The sequence below is a fragment of the Macrosteles quadrilineatus genome, unplaced genomic scaffold, assembly GCF_028750875.1.
Source record: "Macrosteles quadrilineatus isolate MER2022 unplaced genomic scaffold, UCM_ALF_1.0 Scaffold_7__1_contigs__length_78375512, whole genome shotgun sequence".
Taxonomy (NCBI): Eukaryota; Metazoa; Arthropoda; class Insecta; order Hemiptera; family Cicadellidae; genus Macrosteles; species Macrosteles quadrilineatus.
Genome location: NW_026542600.1, coordinates 68838267 through 68857694, shown reverse-complemented (window position 1 = coordinate 68857694; position 19428 = coordinate 68838267). Strand labels below are relative to the sequence as shown.

The following is a 19428-nucleotide window of genomic DNA, read 5'->3' as shown; positions in this document are numbered from 1 at the left end:
AAGTGGAACATTCATTATTATCAATGATTTCTTTTAGATATATCAATATTTTTGTTTTCTTTTATCATCCATATTCCATCTGTTTTAATATCTTCAAACGCATTTAAATTACAGACAGACAGATAGACATAGCAAATATATGTCCAAGTTATACTTGGCACAATAACCGAGTTATTGAGTTATAGCTCGTATTAAAGAATAGCATTAAAAACTAATCTTCTTTAGGCAAAAATAATAGCCTATATATTGGATTAAGAAATGAAACTATTCTAAACTAACCTAACATAATTAACCAAACTTGCTGTAGGTTAAGTTACCATTTTAAAGTTCCGTTTGATAACAGAAGGGGCATATGGGGAATAGGCTATCAAATGGAATTTTGAAATGTTAGAGCAAGTTTGGTTAGTTAAGTTAGTTTAGAATATTTTAATTTCAATATAATATATTTCTATTGTTTGTTGATACTGAACAATATTTATTTACCGTAGTTGTCAGCTGATAAGTTTCAATTTGTTAGTATCAATATATTGAATAAATACCCCCGCCGCAGCAAACCTGCAGACTAAGCGAATTTCCATTTGCTGATTGGATTTACACTAAAATGTTTCCTTAAAAATATCACTTTTATTCCCTATTTAAATAACATTAGTTTAACGAGTACTTAGGTTTGCTGCAACAGGGAGGGTAAAATGGTGTTTTTTTGTAAAATGTAATATTTTAGTATGAAATTAATGCATTTTCCAAATTTGATCAAAATATGTTCATAAACAAGCAAACTACAACAGTTTACTTATTCTCCATAAGAATAACATGAGAATTTAAAATTTACAGATTTTGAATTTTTTCCGTAACCATTAGGCCCATATTAACGCTTTAATATACTAAATTATTTGTTTTTTTAAGCTCTACAAAATGGTTTTGAAAGAAATTGCTAAATTTTAAGTTTTTAGGATAAAAAGTGGGAAAAACCAACTTTTACCCCATATCCCCCTGTTCCCATAGTCTGATCGTGCTGGTTCGTGAACTCGTTCGAATAAACGTAGGTTTACACGTTTGTACAAAATTTCATCAAAATCGGATGATTTTTGCTCGAGTTATCGCGCTAACGGACACATATATAAATAAATATATATATATATATATATATGAATTTGAACGGATGGTGTTTTTGGTCTCTAGGGACCTCAAAACGAAAAAGTAAATCAGTCCCGGGTCCAGGTCTTACCATGAGTACTACGGTAATAGCTTATTCCCTATAGGGAAAATTCGCTAAAAATTAAATATCGATACTGTATATCAAAAAGAAATCATCGATAACAATGAATGTTCCCTCCTCAGTACTAATACTATGTATATTTTTATTTTATTTTTGTTTGTTTTTACGCCAGTGCTATTTTAGCGAATTTTCCATAAAGGGAATAATCTATTACCATAGGTATCATGGTAAGACCTGGATCCGGGACTGATTTATTTTTTTTTGTATGAGGCCCCAGAGGCCAAAAACACCATCGGTTCAAATTCATATATATATATAGGCTACTGTTTGTTTATGAATTGTTTAATTATTATTCATATATATGTTTGTCCGTTAGAATGATAACTCGAGCAAAAATGATCCAATTTTGATGAAATTCGGTATAAACAAGTAAACCTGCATTTATTCAAAGGAGAACCAGCATGATCCGACCACTGGAACGGGGGCTTATGGGGTAAAAATGGGTTTTTTTCCATTTTTTACCTTAAAAACAAAAAATGTTGCTATTTCTTTCTAAACCATTTTATAGAGCTTAAAAAAGAAATAATTTAGTATAGTGAAGCGCGGTTGTATGCCTAACGGTTACGGATAAAATATGAAAAATGTGTGTAATTTAAAATTCCCATGTTATTCTTATGGAGAAAATGAAAACTGTTGTAGTTTATTTGTTTATGGATTTATATGTTGATCAAATTTGGCAAATTTATTTATTTCATCCTATACTATTGAGGTTTGGTCAAAAACACTTTTTACCTTCCCCGTAGCAGCAAACCTAAGCACTCGTGAAATCTAATGTTGTTTAAATTGGGAATAAATATGTCTTATTTATGGAAATATTTTAGTAAGAATCTAATAAGACAAGTTGAAATTCGCTTAGTTTGCAGGTTTGCTGTGGCGGTGGTTTTTTATGTTTTGAAAGGGAACGATCCAAACCCTGGTCTTGTTACTGTCTAACGTCAACCTTTTTGTTAGAGATAGCATAATTAATTACAGCCCAATGACAAATGGCATCTGGTTCTGGAAACAATCTCGCTTGGATTCGAACCAGTGACCTTCAGATTTGAAGTCAAACACTATAACCACTCGGCTTCCCAGACTATAGTGGGAGAAAGTAAAAAGAAGATCCCTAGTGGGATAAGCGTACCAGGCCGGAAGCCACGCTACCTTGAACAACTGAAGGAGGTCCTCTGTAGTAGGATTGCTGGTACGCTTATCTCACTAAGGATTGGTATTTGATGACGCTGCAGAGCCTCAATAATGTCTGCCTTCTTCATACGTTTTGAAGGTGTTAGATGCAACAGTTTGCTGTGGTAGGGGGTGTTGTCCATTATTATGGCACATGTCTGTCCTGGGAATTCCGATGTCAACGCTGGGAGGAGCTGTTTTTCAAACCACGACTCAAATGAAACCGAATTCATATCTTAGTGGTAGTCAGCTGATGCAGCTTTTATGTTTTTGGCAGCGATCAGGAGTGCTCCATTTATCCACCCACCCTCATAGCCGGTGTGCAGAACATCATTGAAAGTCATCCACTCTTCGAAACTTCCGTGTCGGACCTCTCTTTTTCGGTGAAGTTAACATTTTGGCATTTACCTTAGACAGTGTTTTCCTTGACACTCCCAGAACCTTGCACACATCTGATATTGGACTTTTTGCTTCCTTTTCCTTCCCATAGCTGACCATAGACTTAATAGCGGCTTGTCCCTTTGTGAGGTGGTTTCCGCTCCCTGCTAATATCGGCTGAACCACTTCACGATCACTGTCACTATCACTATGGTGGTTGTCGACTTCGACATTAGCCGTATCACTCCACGGGCGCCACATCACTATGATGTTCATTTGTTGAAAGACACAAACTAACTGGTAACCCATTAGCAATGACTCATAGGAACGAAATTTCCCAATGCGCCCAGCCAGAGCAGGTTCATACATTCAGACTAACTCCTCTACCTGATAACTCACTAACAGGAAATCATAGAGTGTTCACTCAAAATTCAATATTCATCTTTCTCAGAGGAACAAAATGAGCCTTCACATGATGCTCAAAGTCTTATGGTTAAATTTATGCAAATTGTAGTAGGACGCGGAACTTCTAGGCGAGGTGAGGGCGGTAACCCCGGCCTGCCTGCAGCACCGAGCTACCAGCAATAGCGTTGGTTTGACAAGCAGGATTAGGACGGGTCCATTCTACCTGCAGACATTGGACTTTAATTTTGAATCTTACTATTAGGCGGCGTCCTAGCTGAGCGACGAAAAATCAGTCGGTCGTCCGAGCGAGCAAGTCTAGTCTGATGATGGAATTGAGTGTCCACACTGGGCTGTGCAGTCGTTTCATCGACTAGCGAAAGTTCCTCTCCATTCAACCATTCAAATCAAATTATTGACACAAATAGTGTTACATTAGGTGCTTATAGCAGTAACTGGTGTCTTGTCAATAGCATAAATCTTAACAATAAAATACAATGGAAAAACATTTTACATCAAACATAGAAAATTGCAATTATAATAAAAATGTACAATGACTAACCCAAGGAGGTGTCTGCTAAAAAGTCTGGGATGGATTATAAACCTTATCCAGTAGAATTTCTTTAATTCTAACTTTAAAAACATTTACTGCCAATGTTTAAATTTATTCGGCAAATGGTTGTACAGCTTTTAGGCCTGTATAAAAAGGACATTTTTCTAATTGTGTTGTCTGATAGATTGGGTAACTGTAAAGGTTCTTGTTTATAGTGTTGTATTTTTTTTATTAAGAACTTTTCAAAATCTTTCTTATTTTTATGGACTTATAACTAGTAAGGCTTTCATAAATAAACAGGCTGGGGAAAGTTAACATGGACTGATTTTTAAAATGTTATTCACAGGAAGCTCTAAATTTAGCGTTTGCCATATTTCTAATGAATCTTTTTTGCATTGAAAATACCTTTTTACTATTTGTTGAATTTACCCATAAGGTAATGCATACTTCAAATGGATTCTACATGAGAAAAAAACTATTCTGGTAACATTTTTTATGCACACTGAGAAAGAACTGAAAAAGCAAAAAAGAATGATCTTAATTTTATTAACAAATAATCAATATGTTCCTTCCAATTTAATTTTCGGTCAATGATCACTCCGAGAAATTTTTGTTGTGAAATATCTGTCATATTTGATTTTTTTTTAATAAGACGTTTGTTTTATCACTGTTTAGTGCCAGCCCATTAGCTGTAAACCATTCACGGAGATCTTCCAAAGTTTTGTTTACTGAAATTTGCACTTCCGACATTGAGTTGCCTTTCACAAAAGCAGTGGTATCATCTGCAAAAAGTATTAATTCTGAAAATTTTTTTGTGGCAAGTCATTGATATGATGAATAACAAAGGCCCCAGAATTGAGCCTTGAGGAATTCCATATTCTATATTTATCCAGTCTGAATAGTACTTTATTCCCTTTTTTTATGATGAGAGTTCTTTGTTTACGGTTTGCCAAATGTGATCTAAACCATTTAGAATTTTACCTGTTATTCCAATTTTACTAAGTTTGTGAATTAAAAGTTTATGATTGACACAGTCAAATGCCTTAGACAAATCACAGAGAACACCAGCTGCATGCTGTGATTGATCCAAGGCCAACAGGGGTTTATTAACAAAATTTGAAAGAGCTGTTAGAGTGGTCATGTTTTTCTTAAGCCAAATTGGTAATTATGAAAGAAAGAATTATTTTCAAGAAATCTACTTAGGTTATCACACATAACCTTTTGAAATATTTTTGATATGTTTGAGAGTAAGGTGATTGGTCGATAGTGATTTATGTTTACTTTTGACCCCTTCTTAAAATTATCCAATGTTACCATGTTATCGGTTGAGAAAAGACGTAAGCTCATGCTGCTGGACAGTTCTTCTATAATCTATGCTTACCTTAAGAAGAAATCGTAACCTATGCTGGACAGGTATGCTAAAAATGAGATTTTTAAGGACATGTGGGAATTTGGTGGGTTTCAACATTTAACTTTTAAGACAAACATGTTTGTCTTTGGTTGGTCGTCCGACGCCGTCGGTTGCTCAACTAGGACGCTCTCATGCTTATCCACGTGTGTGAAATACACAAATTTTTCGTCGTTCAGCTAGGACGGGGCCTAAGGTCCTGATGAGTTAAATCTGTGCACAAGTCAAGCAATGTCATGAGGGGAGTACACCAGCCAGTTCCGTTCCTTGCATTCATGGCGCAAAGTACTATTTTTACACTTTTTCCGATTGGAACATTTCAGGTTTCAGATGTAAACATTATTTCCCTAACTTTATATTTATACACTTTTAGCCATGTTTAGGGATTCTGTTTAGACTCATTTAACCTTTATTAGAGCATGCAGGCCCGTTTTTGACCCTGTCAGCGCCCTAGGCACAACTAATAGTAGCGCCCCTTTGCAATATATATATAAGGGTGTCCACCGACCGGGAAATCCGGGAATCATGCGGGAATTTTATGAACCGGGAATTATGTGTGAATTTTGTATTTCTACCTGGAGTTTTCAAATTACCGTGATTGCGCATGACAACAGTTTCCGTGACCGCGGGAGACGATAATAATGTCTACACTCGGCCGCGTGATATTCAGAATATTGCCACCATCACGGAAGACGATGATAATGTCCACACAACTACGGAACATGATTAACATTTTGCTGCAATCGCGGGAGACGATTGCCACGTATACACGACCGCGGGAGACGGCTACGATGTCTACAGGACCGCGGGAGATACAATAATGATTTACACGGCCGCGAGGGACGATCGGAATTATGCCACGATCGCGCAAGACAATGATAATGTCCACATGACCGCGGGAAAAAATCAGAATTTTGCCTCATTCACGGAAGACGATGATCTCCATATGTCCACAGAACCGCAGGAGATACAATAATGATTTCTACATGGCCGCGAGGGATGATCAGAATATCCGCGATCACGGATGGCGATGATAATGGCCACACGATCTCGGGAAAAGCTCAGTACTTTGCCTAATTTGCAGAAGAGGATGATGATCTCCACAAGACCGAGGGAGATGATTACCATTTTTTTACAATCGTGGGAGGCGATTAATATGTTCAAACGACCGCGGAGGACGATATATGATGTCTTTACGGCCGCGAGGGGTGGTCAGAATTTGACCGCGATCGCGCAAGACGAAGATAATGTCCTTACGACCGCGGGAAAAGATCAGAATTTTGCCTCATTCGCGGTAGACGATGATAATCTCCTCACGACCGCGGGATATGCTCATATATTGCTCCGATCATGGAAGACGATAATTATGTCTAAACGACCTGACCGCTGAAAATAGTAAGAATCTCGCCGCAAACGCGGGAGACGATTACGATGTCTACACGGCGGCGAGGGATTATTAGAAAGTTTACCGCAATCGCATGCAAACAACCACCAATTTTTTTTTATTTTCCAAATTTTTGGCGCCCCTCAAAAAAGCCAATTGCCTCGCGCCCTAGGCACGTGCCTACCGTGCCTATTCGGTAAATCGGCCCTGAGAGCATGTGCCATCCTTAACTAAAGGACTATTACAGCTATCTTGCAAGATAAGAGTGTAGATACTTCTACCACTGTCACTTTTTTGTTCATATATAGCTGGTTGTGGAAATGAGTTTAGGCCTGGTCCATGATTGAACCCCTAAATTGATCAGGTCAAGAACCATGCTGTAGTTTGATCTTGTAAAAGGTCGCACATTGAGAGATGCAAAAACAAGCGTCAGAATCAATGAAAGCCAAATAACTTATTACAAAGCAAACAAAAAAATAGTAAAATACATTTTACCTAACACAATTTAAACCTATAATATAAAACATGAATATATGATTAACTTGTAGGACTTTATGACTTAATCACGTCACTAAGACAGCAATGCACTTTGAGATTTTAAGCTAAATATGAATGCATGATGAGTGTATAGAATGGTGTGGATAATCTGTTTGTTTTTATCTTTGACTAAGACACTAAGATAAGCCAGTATAATTTTTAAAAAGACCAATGACCAAGAACAGCTTGGCTCAGTTTCGAACTATCAAAAAGCTACCTACTGACTTCTCTCAGGATCAAACATGTTTATACAGGCGAGGGATTAGCAGTAGTACTGCTGTGAAGATATGCTGAGGAGCCAATTACTCCAAGGTAGTATATGTGTACAAATTATGTTCATACAATGGGTTACAACACATCAACCTACGTACCTGACTCATATTTCTTTTAAACTGTTGCACACCACTACAAAGCAGCCCTGATTCTGATGACCCGGTAAATTATGTCCTTAACAGTAAATTCTACTTGGACATTTTTACATAAAACTTTAATAGGGAATGTGTTAAAATACATGTATGGTACAGTTCTTATCTTTTAAATATTCATAGCTCACTGCTTCCTTAATTTTGTTTGGGATAGCAAGCTTTCCAATCTGTTTTATAGTTATTAGTTAAGTCTGTGACAGTACTCAATCAAACCTTCTTTGCATTCACTGCACAGCAGACTACCAATTATCAGACAGTGATGATATTTTAGTTTCACAGCTTGTCAATTTTCATTGTACTCAGTTGTTGATATTGTAAGTTTTAATCAGTAAAATTTGTGTTTGTCAACAGGATTGAATATATTCTTTGTGACATGCACCTCAAATCATGCATTTCGCTTATTTCTTCAGTGCTGGCCACTAGTCCAATAGATATAGAACTGGCCTTTGAAGAGGTAGGGGATGCGACGTTGCCACGTCGTTCTTGGCTGGTGAGCTGACTTTCACCTAGTGTAGTCGGCACCCCACCCCCCCCCCCCCCCCCCCCGACTCTATCTTCCCACTTGTAGGGCACTTGTAGTGCAACACTACAAATTAATAATTTATTTGTTATTTGTGGTATCGCGGTTAGTATTGTCATATTTTTTTATCGTATAGAACACAAAATTCATTCACATTATTATGGTTTGATTATTTGCTTCACAGTTGTGTTTAAAATGGCTAAAACAGCTACCAGATGCAGTTTTTTGAAAAATATATAAACATAAAATTAATAAATTTAAATTGAATCAATAATCACCGTAACAGTTATTAACAGTAAATTTATATGACCAAATAATTTGTTTAGCAGTTCTAAAAATCAAAAATATTGCTCTGCTTATTGTTTGATACATGAAACAAAATTAACATGGAAATGAAGAGGATACAATCTTCCGTATTAATTATTCATTTGAGATGGGGACGCCACCTATGAGCGTATTTTTACCTAAATATGAGTGAAGGATGAGTGTAGAATGGAGTGAGATGCCTTGCATATCTTTGTTACTGGCCTGTTTCGAATTATAAGCACACTTTAAGGCAATTTCTTGACAAAACAAGAGGATGCTCGAAACGCACAGGTCATCTGTCGGGCAAAGACTGAGTGCGTGGCACAACTTGGCAACAGTGGATCTATTCAACAACAAAAACTTGTAATAATATAGTTTGTATATTTCTGTTCATAAAATGAAGGGAAACATGATAAAAATAGGCATGATTAAATGACTGAATAATCAATATGAAATTCAAATGGTTAATCAGTAGTGGACTTTTTAGTCTCTCTGAATATTCAGCTACACTTATATTTATCAGACTGTAAAGGGCTCTTTAGAGCTTGAACTTGATTATTCCTGTGATTTAAAACTAGTATTAATGCAGTTATTGACTCTAAACTACCAGTTTTAAGAATTAATTATGTTAAGAACCAATTTTTTATTTTAAATTTCAAAAATTGATTTATTCTTACAACCATTAAAAATGTTCTATGGAAAACATATAAAAGAATCTTTCAGGGGCACTTGAGTCGTATGCAATAGATAAAGTAATTTTAGTATTTTTTATTTCTTTGAAGTATGTTTAATTATTGTAAACTTGTTTAACTAGTTAAATTCTAACTATAAATTTATCAAAGGTAAAATGTTTACCTAGTTTCTGTTTAACAGAATACTTGCCCTAATAAAACATATAGGGAAAAACTAGGCATAAATAGAATGTAAGATCAGACCTTACTTTTATCTGTAAAAAATATAGACTCATTGACCTAACACCTCTTCACTAAGCTAAGCGAGTGTAACATTTTAGGAAACTTAAATTTAAAGTGAGGCATGGGACTCGCTATATATATATAAAAAATATGTCTTTAATTTTTACTTTTTTGATCTTACTCTAAACTATGAACAACTCAATAACTAGTAAGTGCAACTCAATACTTACTTCGTGTACCCACACACTTTCATTACAGTAATAATCAGTGCTTGATTTGTGGCGGAACAGCGTTCCGGTACCTCTCTTTCGGAAAGATAAAAACATTGCCATTAGTAGGTACTAATTACATTAAATAGGTTAAAGTTCCGGCACCTCATGTTTTACAAACCAAGCACTGGTGATAATTGTGTTTAAAGTAGGCCAATACATTAAAAAACCATGTCAACAAAAAGTATAAAATTTACTTATACAAAGTATAACAACGATTGAAAAACAATCAAGTAAACATTATTTTTAAAACTAATATAAATCAAAATTAACATAAATAACAATCTACGTAACCAGTAATATATTAATGAACAATTCGAGGGTAAAAATGACTAGGCCTATCGATAACAAAAACAAAGATTTTTTACAAAAAAGTTGGTAGGCATGGTTTTTTTTATCATCTTACAATCAATTTTCACAGAATGTATCGAGTTGTCTGGGCAAGTCGTAGAAGCGAATGCCTGGGAACTGCCTCTCGGTAATTTCAATGCCCCATTCGATGCAGTGTTCAGGCACGTATTGCCGTGCAGACTCAATGATGACAATAATCCCATCCACGTCAGTAGGGCAAGCTACCAATACATCTCACATTAGTATAGTTAAACTCACTATATATAGGCTAGCTAGAAAGTTGCCTATACTATTATAAATGTTAATGGTAAAACATGTCACAGTACAAGATATATATTAAAAACATTTTCTATAGAATAATTCAATCAAACAGCTATTGGGATTAATAACTTGATTGGCTTTTTTGGCTCATGTATTAACATTATCCTCACAAATAATTTGTGGTCACAGTGAGATAATCAGTGAGATAAGCAGATGTAGGGCTTGCTTGGCAAGCAGTCAAAAGTGGCGGTGTTTCAGAGGGAGGACATGTCTCTAGTTCACCCCCTACGATGACTTGAAAAACAATGTTGGTACCTTTGCTGGGGAAGAGGACATGAATGTCGGAGGAACCCCTTACACCTATGCTGCAGTTGGAGAGCTTGGGTATGGTGCTCCTGCGTCAGGAATTTCTCTTAACCAAAGCCGGCTCCAAAATATAGAGGAGACCAAGGCAACGCTGAACTCCTTCCAGACACAGAAATGTGTAAATCAAGGGGTCAAGAACAGGCTAGGCCAAACTCAAGGATGACCTTTGTTTCGTCTTTGATTGCTGGCTGGTGGGTAAGGCGGTCATGGAGAAATTTGCAGAGTAGGTGATGTCCATGCCCAACAATTTGGCGCCGTATTTTGAGAAACGCAGGAGGCCTTCGACATCAGAAAGTCTTCAAAAAAGGGGAGAAGTCAACCAGACCACTAAGGCTAAAGTTAAGACTACCCAAACAGACCTTTTGTCTGCTGCGCCCAGGGCCTTATCGAACGTAGTGGCTACTTTAGTGAAGTCACGACCGACCGTGGTGGTTGGAACTCTTAAGGGAAGTTCCTGAAAGGGGTCACTCACGCAGACACCATCTGGGGCTATGAGCAGCTGCTTTGTCGGTTAGACAAACCCAGGACAGGGATGTCCTACTTGAACTGAGTAAGTTGAAAGACAAAGTTGCTTTTGCTGCCTAACTAATGACAGTTGTAAACGGCCAGAAAACTGTCGGTGAACTCGACCAAAGATATCATTTGAGGTTCCGGACATTGGTTGTGTATCGACTAAGGGTGACGTCATTGAGGCTCTAAAGAGAGCTCCTGTTCCCGAGCTTGCAGGACAAACAGCTGTTTAAAGCTTAAAGAATATTATGGTACTTGCTTCTAATTTGATTCGTTAATGTCCACACTGATCTTAGCAGTGTTAAAAATTGACCTCTTTTCTGATAACCACATGTTATATCGTAGATTTTAGGATTAAATAAGAAATATCACTCTACTTACGACGTCGTTTATAGAAGCAGCGATATATTACGTACACACTGTCACATGGCTCCCCAATAATGTAATCGATGTAATCAGCTCCTCCTGAAGTCAAAAGTCAGAATGAATGCTAAAGTCTATAAAAAATTAATTAATTCATTGGTTAGCTACATATTTCAGATCAGTTTGGCTATTAAAAGCCAAACCTTAATCTTAATCTTTTTTAGCCAGACTTTCAAAAATTCTGTACTTTTTTTCTCAGACAAAGATAAAGGTTTAACCTGTTTAAATCGACTGCAGTTGTAAACAAGTACCTATAGCATATAGTCTGTACGTTGCAGGTTAATTACTCAAAAGAGTAAAAGAAAATTACTTTTAAAAATTCAGAAAACACAAATATGGCATTGACCAAGTATATTGTGTCATCAACAAATAATTTGAGAAAGGAAAACAGTTACACATTAGCAAAATATAAAAAAAAGTATTTAAAGCTTACTTTTCAGTGGGAAATCACACCTGCTTGGAAGTTCAATCAAAATGTTTTCATGTAAGAGCAAGAGCCTTATCAGAAGCAGCATTTAAAGTTGTTTGAACCATCATTAAAATAAAAATAATAAATAACTACTGTTAGATAGATTAGGTGTGGCTATCGATGGGAATATGCATACGGAAGAAAGTTTTCATGATGTTGAAAACCATATAGTCTTGTTTTACTATGAAAACGAATTAATGAATCATCATCACTCTTTGTGGTTACACAGCATTCACGGTGAAAGACATCACTGACATCCAAGTACCCTAACTCGTTTGCTTTTTCACTTCCATTATTAAACCTGCATCCCAAATTAGTGGTTAACAAGTACCATAAAAGCCCAGTTAAGTTCACACAGTGAGGATGAAAAACAAAAATAGGCTTGTGTGTTTACGTACAATAGATAGTCGTATGGTTGAAAACAAAATCCCCTGACGAACTAAATGTGCTAACATGCTAACACCTATGCAGGGAGTACTTTAAACTGTTACTTATTTTATCGTTAAAGTAAGTGGCACCGTCTAACTAATCCAACTCTATGTATTTTATCAACTAAATTGATTCTTGTATTAAATTTTCAATATAAAAAGTACCAGATATCAGGAAGATTCCAGGTTCAATTTGACTCTGCTCAACGTTTGCTGTGACGACTGAACCGTTTTGGCTGTTGAAAAATAAAACACAATTAGTCAGCAAATAAAGTAATTTGTGCAGATAAAGTAAGAATTTTTGATAAAATAAAAGGATTACCTTATCCAACCACAGTTGCTGGTATGACAATAATTGTCATCCAAAATCAGTTGTCATACCAGCAACTGTGGTTGGATTAAAAATAATATGGATTAAAAATAGTTGCTGGTATGACAATTGTCATACTAGCAACTGTGGTTGGATAAGGTAATCCTTTTATTTGATCAATAATATATTCCAACCAAGGGTCACAATGAATAACATAAGAGTTTTTCCATGGCGTAGAAGTTGAGGATCCCACCGCCCAATGGCATGTCCATCGCATATAGCTTTCCTGTCTCCCTACTCTTCATCTTAGCAGGGACTGTCCTGTTAATCCATGTAACCTCAGTTTCCAAACACATGGATTAACTGTCTTCAGTCTTCACCTATCCTTATCCTACTGTTCCCTCCTCAATTTTTACTAGTTATGTTACAGGCCAACCCAATGTTGTATGTGGATAGTCCCAAAGGTTGGATCGGTGGATGGCACCAGGCCTTTTGAGTGGTCTCAAACGGTACCTGCCGGATACCAAGCAACCACATCCAGTAAGCAGCCTTGTCCGGGCAATAAAAGAACTTGCCATGCTTGCTAAAGAATACCCCAGAAGGATGTTAAGTAATAAGGAACTGATTCAGCCAGAGGGTGCATTTTGTTACTGTACAAGAAGAAGAGTGTGAATTCTGTCAATCAGGGGAAGAAACCGCAAAGCATCTGTTGACAGATTTATAAGGAAGTCAGTTGCAAGGGAGCTAAAAGTCTGAGAGCTGTATCAAGAAGCAATTAGGGATATTCTCCTGTTACTAGGATTGCTTTCATAGCAGTGAAAGCCAGTTGAGCAGAGCAATCATGTTTAATAGTTTTTAATAAATCAATAAATGAAAAAATGTTTATAGATATAATACAATATAAAAATGTTCCCACACTCTGCACCGCTAGCCTTTACTACTTCCTTCAGTTCCTTCACCACTTTCTACGTCGTGGACCTGTTTCTCTCCCTTCCTAGAGCATTTTAAGATTGCAGATACATTAATCTAACTGCCACAGACAGTTCCCACACTTTGCACTGCCAGCCTTTATTACTTCCTTCACAACTTCCTACGTCGTGGACTTGTTTTATAGTGGTGAGTGCAGGGCAGCAGTGTCTTTTGCCATGCAGTGGTGGGGGGAGCGCCGGACCGCCGGGCGAACGCAGCGGGTTCAATCCAGGGGTGTTGTATATCGTTGTGTAAAGTTTGGTATCAAACAAACCAATCAGAAAAACATTTCAAGCATCTAAATTTAAAATTAACCATAGATCTAGAAACAACATATTCAATTTAATCAATAAAACTATCTAACAAGAACCCACATACAATTGAAAAATATAACAAATCTGGAATATACAAAATTAAAATAAATGTATGAATTGTGCCAAATTCTACATTGGTCAGACTGGATGAGCATTTTCATGCAGATTCAAAGAACATATCCAAGCCGTAGAATCAAACATCCCAACCCAACGTTCAATGTATAAGAACATATATTATAAAACAATCATAATTATGGCAAATTAAAAGAATGTGTCAAAATTCTAAATTATGAGAAAAAGGGTGAAAATGGATATAAAAGAAGAACTGCAAATCTATCTACAGGAAAACAGTAACATTAAATTACCTAAGACAAGAGGAGTCCGCTCTCCGCGTCTAGGAAAACCCAGCTTAAGTGCCGAAATACGTATAAGTTTAATAAAAATAAATTTCAGGGTATTCTGGTTTTTATTATTTCACTTAATTAAATCTATAAATATATATAGGTTTTCCATAAAATAATAGTGCGGTTTGATTATGAAAATAAAAGATAGTGAGAAGAGGTACAAAAAACTATTTATTTTATTGGATTCCTTACATTAAAAAGATTTTATATCTAGTAAAGCTCAACATTGCCACCATTCCTTGCCCTGCAGATGTCCAAACGATAATCTACTTCAGCCCACACATTTTGCAACATTTCTTTTGTCACCGTTGAAACTGTACGGTATGAATGATTCTTTCCCTTAGGTGGTCCAAATTGTGAATTTTATGTTCTTTACATGACCCTAAAGAAAAACATCGCATGGAGTCAGGCCCGGGCTCCTGGGAGGCCATGTTATAGGACTGCCTCTTCCATTCCACCTATTTGGGAACTTAATCTTGCCTGCTAAAAATAAAGGCTGTTTACATTTTCCAAGTCGTCAAGTTGAGGAAAACAATAGTTTTCTAACATGTCCAAGTAAACATTTCCATTGATAGTTTTTTTTGCGAAGAAAAATTGCCCAATTACTTCTTCTCTGGACAGGCCGCACCAAACGTTTATTTTTGGCGAGTCTCTTTCCTTTTCAAAATTTATTAACTCAACCACTGATGTGAAATGTGGCTTCATCTGAAAAAACTACTTCATTAAAAAATTATTCATTTTCTGCCATTTGGTTCAACATAAATGTAGCGAATCCCCCTCTTTTTATAAAATCTGTTGTTTTTATTTTTTGAAGAAGTTGAATTTTGTAGGCATCAAAGTCTTTTGTGTAAACCTTTGTGAAGAGTACTTAGCCTACAGGTATTTTTAATTCAAGGCTACGGCGAGGGAGGGATTTCTTTGGACTTCTAACAAAAGATAATCTGATGTCTTCAACTGTCTGGTTAGATACTGGTGGTCTACCAGGTCTACTTTGATTTTTAACTGACCCAGTGTTTATGAATTGCTTACTCCAAACGATTAATGTTGTTTTTATGAGGCGGAGCTTTATTGAATGTTCTTTAAAATGCCCGTTGCACTTAAGTCACAGACTTTAACTCACTTAATAACAATACTCACTTAGCTTTTTCCTCATCTGAAAACATGTTGGTTGAAAAAAACTCAACTTATTGAATAAGAAGTGTTTTGAATAGCATAAGAATGAGCTACTGGATACAGGGATACCAACATAAGTTATTTTATTTGTCTTATAACAGTTTTACAGGATGTTAAAACCGCACCATTATTTTATAGAAATCCTGTATGGGTGAGTTTTTTTAAGTGATCCAATAGCTAACTTTTTAATTACACGACTTAGCACCACACTTTAAATTTGAAACTTGCTCAATTTTAAGTTTCACTCAAGAATACGATATCAGATTTTTTCATTGTGGCCGCCATTTTCCAATATGGCTGCCAACTTTAAAATTTCTTATGGAACACCCTGTATATTATTTCGTTTTTAGATTTTACTCTAAAAAATAAAACATTTTTGTTCTTGAGATTTTTTCAATATCTCTAACGGTTAAGGAGCTACGAGGACTTAAAGTTTTCATACAAAGTTGCATGAATTCTAAAGCATGTTTTAAAACAATGTTAGTTTTAAGTGTTGTTACTGTTAATACTTAACAATTTGTCCTCGTAGCTCCTTAACTATTAGAGATATTGAAAAAATGTCAAGAACAAAAATGTTTTATTTTTTAGAGTAAAATCTAAAAACAAAATAAAATACAGGGTGTTCCTTAAGAAATTTTAAAGTTGGCAGCCATATTGGAAAATGGCGGCCACAATGAAAAAATCTGAAATCGTATTCTTGAGTGAAACTTAAAACTGAGCAAGTTTCAAATTTAAAGTGAGGTGCTAAGTCCTGTAATTAAAAAGTTAGCTATTGGATCACTTTAAAAAACTCACCCTGTATATATACAAAATTGAACGAATGGTGTTTTTGACCTCCGGTGATATCAAAATGAAAAAGTAAGTCGGTCCCGGGCCTAGGTCTTACCATGCCACCTACTGTAATAGCTGCCCCTATAGGAAAATTAGATAATAAAACATTTTAAAATTAAAATTATTCCTTACTATCAAAGAATTTGTATGATTTAAATAACTTTTTGTGACTCACACTTAAATAACTATATACCAATACTCTTGTCTTATGCAAATAATATACTTTATATTAGTAAATTATGTACAACTATGTGCATTATGAATACAATTTTGATGTTATTTGATTAACTATTACCTGGAAGATAGGAAAATAACTTACTATGTAATAGACATCCCCACGTTGAGGACACCATCGTCATTCAATTCTTGTGAGTAGCAGACATTGTCTATCAAAAGACGCTGGGTTGCTGTCGAAGAAACCTGGCTATAGAGGATGTCTGCTTCTGCAAGCTGATGATTATTTTTGTTAAAGAACAACAATGAAAATACAAGAGATCCTGATTAAAGAAAGATGAACTTATTACCTGATTCCCATTGAGATAATGTGTCTTAAGTTATTTTTTTTTGTTACACCACACAGTAAAAAGCTGGTTACTGGTTCTTTGTAGACATGAAAGTAATTTTTTACAATTAGGGCTAGGTAAAATAGCAACAGCTCGGTAAAATCATCTAGAGCGCTCAACCAAGGTACCATAAAACTATAAACATTAATAAAAAATTTACATCGCACTTCCACAATAAATATTTGAATAGATTTTGAATATCCCTTAAAAAAAACTGTAAAAATTCTGTTGTATTACATATTGTTGTATTACAACAGAGTATATTATAGGGTATTGTGATTAAATTTATGGGTTGTTTTACTAAGAATGTATAAATTGTTTTGCTGCTAGAGAGGCAAAAAGTTTCATATGCGACCATAGAACTACAAAAAGTGGAATGCCGACTCAAGCTGCGCTAGGCACTTGGAAACGAGCCGGCCCTACTCGGCTCTCCCACCACAAGTCAGTGTTGTGGTACAGAGTGTACTATGCGGCACATGCTCCTAGCCCGTGTGCCGCATTACTGGTGCATTTCATGTCATGTGTGGCATTGCACAACAAACAATAAATCTTACTCTGAAAAACTAAGTGTATTTTCAACTATGACACAAAGGAATCATCACACAACAATAAAACACCACAATCAAGTTCTAATTAATTACGAAATTGTCTGTAAATCTGACAAAATGTGTTGAAAACGTTACGCGCCCATTGTAATACATGGGACTGTGTCGCGCTGTCCACTTACTAGTGGTGGGGGAGCCCTGCCATGGCCGGCTTATTTTCGCTGCATTGACTCAGTGTTCCATGTTTATAGTTCTATGTATGCGAATCACCTGGGAAAATGTTAATGATACTACTATAGTATCATTATTAAAAATTAGTTTTGACCAGTGTTTTTTTATTGAATTAATTTTATTCTTTTTACAGACTGTGGGTTTAATAAACAAACTGTTAGGTATGATTATCCATTTTTGTTGTTGTGCTTATCTTTTTAAATACACTTGATTTATTAGTAATTTAAAAAGGTATTTGGTGAACTTACGACCTTACAATGCATTCTTGCCTATATACAGAATATGACATTTCCTTGCAGAAAATAATTTAAAAGCTAAAAAAAAGTGTTGTTATAAAGTTTTTAAAATTTTAAGAATTGTTGTTTGAACCATTGAAAAAGTCACTGTGAACCTTCATTACATTCATACTTCTTTTATGCTAGTTAAATCTTAATTTTAAGCCATTAAAATTCTATTTTACTGAAAAAAATTACCTAACAAGTTTTATTATATTATGGCTAATAAAAGATGTTAGATGGGCATGGGGTAATGCATGGGGTAATGCAACAGGACATTGCTAATTTGAAACGTGCCCAAACAAACCCATAATCATTGTTTTTACTCATTACCTAGTTGTTGTAATTTATTACTATTATCAGTTTTTCCTTAATTTCTCCTTCCATAATTTTCCCTTAGTATCTCTTTGAAGGGGCATAGTTTACCCTTGATACTCTATTTTGTATTTAAATAAACGAGGATTTGTATGTTCAATTACTGTGTAGGCCTACTTAGATAATAAACCAAGATAATGGTAACGACAGATAGTATTTATTGTATTATTACCCCTCAAAAATTAAAATCACTCGCTAGAATAAATCAAGTTAGTTTTAAAATATAAAGAATTGCTTGGTGTAATTGTTTTTAGATGTACAGAATGTTAAAGGGAGAAAAGTAAAATACACCTAACAGGACTTCAGTTCACTAAGATTTAGTTCTGAACATATAAAGGCAATAATGTAGCAATTACCTGATTAATGTCAACTGGCACTACCCAAACATCCTCACAGTCACAAACAGTCTGACTGCGTACTATATCACTCAAGCAAAAGAACGCTATGAAAAGAAATATCTTCAACATGTTAACAGTATTGAAAAATATAAAATACACATTTAGGCCAAAGAGCAAGTCACTTGGAGCAACAGAAATATATATCAACTAGGTCTAAAACCTTTGCATTGGTTTGTAAACATACATAATTTATAACCAAGATAAAGTTTCGCTTTCCTTCAGAAGTGTCCCATTTCATTATGTTTACTGCAGGAAAACATTAGATACTCGACAATATAAACTTCCAATTGTTTTATTAAGGCAAGATAAATAAATCCAGTTAGTTCTACAGTGATAGTAAAAGTTTATTTTAGGAAAATATCACATTTTACGTATTACATATTATTTATAGTATATATATACAGTACTTGCAATTTATCATGCAAACTTGGGGTTTTACTTCTAAACGTTTACACTATGTACAAAAAAGTTATATCTATAAACGTTTGATATTAAATAGTGTATCAACATGGCATGATTGAGTTTTATTTTCATAAACACCTAGGGATAGGCAACAACCAATACATTGTTTATTTCACATTTAACATCTACATCAAGCCAGAACAGCTGGATTGGTGAAAATTATCATTAATCAGAGGCATAGCCAGAAACAGTTTTGAGGGGGGATCCATAATGGGAGATCTGGGTGTTCGTGAA

The 19428-nt window shown here is 35.4% G+C and overlaps 1 protein-coding gene across 1 annotated transcript; it reads right to left on the bottom strand.

Annotated features, from left to right (window-relative positions):
- Positions 1–11397: 11397 nt before the first annotated feature.
- On the bottom strand, positions 11398–18953 carry LOC128999067 (uncharacterized). Its single transcript, XM_054425424.1, has 4 exons — positions 18691–18953; positions 16665–16795; positions 12510–12580; positions 11398–11489 (listed from the first exon to the last, which is right to left on the bottom strand). The coding sequence occupies exons 1-4, from the start codon at positions 18799–18801 to the stop codon at positions 11398–11400; spliced, it is 405 nt and encodes a 134-aa protein (XP_054281399.1). The 5' UTR covers positions 18802–18953.
- Between the last annotated feature and the right edge of the window lie 475 nt (positions 18954–19428).

Coding starts and splice junctions, on each gene's coding strand:
- LOC128999067 (XM_054425424.1), bottom strand. CDS start 18,801: ATGTTGAAGATATTTCTTTTCATAGCGTTCTTTTGCTTGAGTGATATA. Junction 16,796..18,690: donor TGCCAGTTGACATTAATCAG/GTAATTGCTACA, acceptor AATAATCATCAG/CTTGCAGAAGCAGACATCCT. Junction 11,490..12,509: donor TGGAATCTTCCTGATATCTG/GTACTTTTTATA, acceptor TTTTGACTTCAG/GAGGAGCTGATTACATCGAT.